General features: G+C 38.0%; 1 protein-coding gene across 3 annotated transcripts in view; it reads right to left on the bottom strand.

The window, feature by feature from the left end:
* Positions 1–253: 253 nt before the first annotated feature.
* LOC107025714 (E3 ubiquitin-protein ligase RHF2A-like) overlaps positions 254–3,748 on the bottom strand; it is a 6,082-nt gene continuing 2,587 nt past the window's right edge. The window contains exons 4-10 of one of the 3 annotated variants that reach the window (XM_015226541.2): positions 2,342–2,404; positions 2,136–2,223; positions 1,681–2,045; positions 1,468–1,575; positions 1,119–1,385; positions 945–1,023; positions 254–512 (exon numbers count right to left, since the gene is read on the bottom strand). In XM_015226541.2, coding sequence (XP_015082027.1) covers positions 1,172–1,385; positions 1,468–1,575; positions 1,681–2,045; positions 2,136–2,223; positions 2,342–2,404 — 838 coding nt within the window. In that variant the 3' untranslated portion in view covers positions 254–512; positions 945–1,023; positions 1,119–1,171. The remainder of the gene's footprint in view (positions 513–944; positions 1,024–1,118; positions 1,386–1,467; positions 1,576–1,680; positions 2,046–2,135; positions 2,224–2,341; positions 2,405–3,748) is intronic. The other 2 variants (XM_015226617.2, XM_015226493.2) reach the window with 2 other exon arrangements.

The following is a 3,748-nucleotide window of genomic DNA, read 5'->3' as shown; positions in this document are numbered from 1 at the left end:
TACGAGATGGAGATAGAGATGCACATATACCAAAAGAAGCTAGTTTTGAACTTTAGAGGCGATAAATACTCGATCACATGAGTAACACATAATAGATCTTTAATATTAATGCGTAGATCCTACATTGAAGTTCAGACTTTTTTCGTTAAAGAGTGAAAATCACTTGACTGTAAAAAGAGAAACTCTGAGTAAAAAACTCGTAGATCGTAGTTATTGGTCACATGAAAATTAAAATCTAAAGGCAAAAATTATGTCAATTTTTCAATTTGTATTATGTATATAATGTGAAAAATTCAAGACAAACTCCTTGGTGCCAAATTTTAGTGAAATTTAACATTCAACTCATATTTAATTTACACACTATAAACATTTCTCTGGCTATCCATTTCAGACAATGTATATTCGACACGAAAAAAAATAGTAAATCGTCCACTTGTTTGGGATTAAGGCGTAATTGTTGTTGTTGTTGTCGTCCTTGCATATCATATTTGAAGATTGATGAGCTGAAAAACCTGAAAAACGAAATGAATCTCATCATAAAAAATTAGCAATAATCTCGAAGGTTGTAATCCGTGTGACTTATAGGTCACAGGTTCAAGTTGTGAAATCAGTCACTAATGATTACTTTATGATACACACCCTACGATTTTTGACTCCTCGGACCCTCACGAACGTAGGATGCTTTGTGCACCGAGCTATCCTTTATATAAAAAAGAGATGGTCTAGTTCATCCATCTCTTTTGAGCAATAATTCATCCAAATTTACACAAACACAAGTAAAGATGCTAGACGTTTTTCTTCTTCTATAAGATCGATATCAACAAGAACAACGATATGCCTTGTTTGTATCATCCAATATATGCTCTACCGAACATGGACGTAAACCAAAAAGAGGGTCACATTCAAGATTTCGAGTCAATGAGTTCTAACCTTTCTTCACATACCTATAATCTACTCCGAGCTAGACGCATATGAGTCTTGGCGTCTAGCAGAGCCCGTTGCGTCTAGTCTAAATCCGCCACTCTTGACAAGAACCAAGATACTACCGATTTCGGTTATATATCAAAAAATGTATATTTAAAGACACAATAGATGATAAAAAGAAAAAAGTTGCTTACTTTCAAAGATGAAATGCTGAGGACTATTGCCATGCAACTGATTAAATAATGACTTAATTCCGAGCTGTACTCGCGGAGGAAGTCGTAGAAATATTTCCGTTCAATCTGCTTCCATTATGAGCAACCATATCATCGTTGTGTCTCTGCTCAACGTTTGAAGGTATGTCCGTTTGATTTTCCCGTGTCTCGAGCTGTCCCATAGAAGTACTTCGAGAAAACAATCTCTCCTTCCACCCGCGTGTACTCTTTGAGATTGATTCTCTATATCTGGAAAGCAAAAAACCACATTCAACATTGGGTATAGCTTCTAAAATGACACACTCAAAAGAGCAAGTTTAGCAATTCATACTTCATTGACATTGAATTAAATCGAGATTTCCAGGATTCCGATAATGAATGAAGGTCTGATGGTCCTTCGGTATCCTCGTTTTCTGTCAAAGATGGACCAGAAGAGCTTCTAAAACGAAAAACAAACAAAAGAAAATGGCAAATTTCGATATGAGAAACATGTTGTACCATTGATGTTTTAACAAAGAGATTGGAAAATGAAAATCGTTAATACCTATCGCCAACAGATATTTCTTGTTTAACGGTTTGTGGGCGAACATATCGAGATGATGAAGCAGAAAGTTGATTACTTTGACCAGATGAGAGGTGAGGCAAGAACTGTGCAGTCTCACGGCGGACAGGTGTTATAGGAACAGAAGGATCAGCTATAGCTTGACGAGAATCCGACTCAGCAGCAGCAGTAGGAGATGGATCAGGATGAGATGAAAACACTAAAAAATGCGGACGACCATGGGGAGATGGCCGATTTCTTGATCCCTCTCGTTGACCAAAGTGGCGTCCCCGTCCCATTGCTGCAGCAGCAGCCAAATGCTGAATAATGCGCTCTTCGAGTTCAGACTCACTCATACCCGTGGTCAACTAGAGAGCAATCAAAAAGGAAAATGAGATAAACGCAACATTAATCAGATAGGAGAAGGAACATTATAGGTTGTGAAATTCAATATTTACCAGAGTAGGACGACGAAACATCGTAGCGTTTCTTGCCTGATTAAACCTAATATTCCTCTCTTGTTCCACTGCCTCAAGCAATTCTTGACTGCAATATCATTCAAATCAGGGGAATCGATCAAAGTCGAACATCAAAGTTAACGAGTAGCGTGAAAATGATATGAATATATTTGTGAAAATCGAAAGGGAAAAGAAGCCGAATAAACCTTGTAGGATCTTTCAGACTTAAAGGCTGCCAACACATTGGACAATTAGAACTTCTTTGATGCCTGTTTTGAAAAAATTATAAATTATAATAAACTCGAATAACATATACGTAAGATTTCAACTTCAGAACAAAAATCAGTCCCAGAATTTGACAAGCTTTCATTTACGAAACGTGACTTTAACAAACAAGAATATCGATTTAAAATAAACAAAGAAAATTACATGAAAAAGTAACGTATCAAATATCCCCCAATTCGTAAGGCAAACTTATTGAGAGAAACAGCCCGAAATGAGACAGTTGTCATACAAATACTATAGAATTGGCATAATACATAAAGATACACTCAAACTTGACCTCGGCTAGCAAGTAAGCACTATAACTTCGAGAGTGCACATCTACACACCTCAACTTGATCTCAACAGACAACCAAACACTCCAACTCGTCTCTACTATGTCTCATGGACGAGGTAGGTGTCTAGATGATCATTTGGTAAGTAAGTTGGAGTGTTCAATTGACACGGTGGAGATGAGTTGAGGTGTCTACGTGTGCATACTCAAAGTTGGAGAACTTACTTGGCCTCTAAGGCCACGTGTGAGTGTTAATTTATGTATTATGCCCTTTAGGATTCGGACAACTAATAAGAAGAGCAGCTTCTACAACATGACCTCTTTGCTACTGTATTTCTTTTTCAAAACCGGTTTTGATATGTTCTACTTGAGCTGAGAGTCTATCGGGATAGCCTCTGCACAAGGTAGGGGTTAAGGTATGTTTTCACACTACCCTCCCCAACTTAGTTGCGCAGACTCTTCACTTTTGATGCCACACCCGTCTCAGATTCTTCAAAAAATACACTGCTTTTGGAGATTCCGACACGCACCCGTTGGTATTTTCGAAGAGTCCAAGCAACATAGCTCCCCAGACCCTACTAGTGGGGTTTCACTGGGTACGTTGTTGTTATTCTCTTTTATACTTTGTTCTCATTCGTCTATATCTCTCTGTCGTTCTCCCTTTCTCCCTTCTGCTACTCAATCTGTCTAATCAGAGAGTAATTATTGTTTCATTAGTTCTGCAACATCTTTCGCTTGCTTAGCTGTTTATGTTTCCTTGAAATATAGCAATGAAAAAATTTAGAAAGATTTTCGGGGCAAGGTGAGGGGGCGGGGCGTCAGCAAGGTGTGATTTTCTACATAGGAGGACATCTTGTTTTCAAAGTAGGAAGAGATTTAAGAACTTAGTTTGAGCTTCGAGATCAAGTGGATCACGGCATCACGAGATATGACTTAACTTTATTACACCTTGTAAACCAACATCAACTTCATGACAAAAAGATTCTCAAAATCAATAAAAATGATGGAAACAGGAAATACTAGTGATTTCTTCCCGTTTGTCTAAGCCTCGGGGGGG

This window comes from Solanum pennellii, chromosome 1 (genome assembly GCF_001406875.1).
Source record: "Solanum pennellii chromosome 1, SPENNV200".
NCBI classification, from domain to species: Eukaryota; Viridiplantae; Streptophyta; class Magnoliopsida; order Solanales; family Solanaceae; genus Solanum; species Solanum pennellii.
This window is presented reverse-complemented; position numbering and strand designations above follow the sequence as displayed.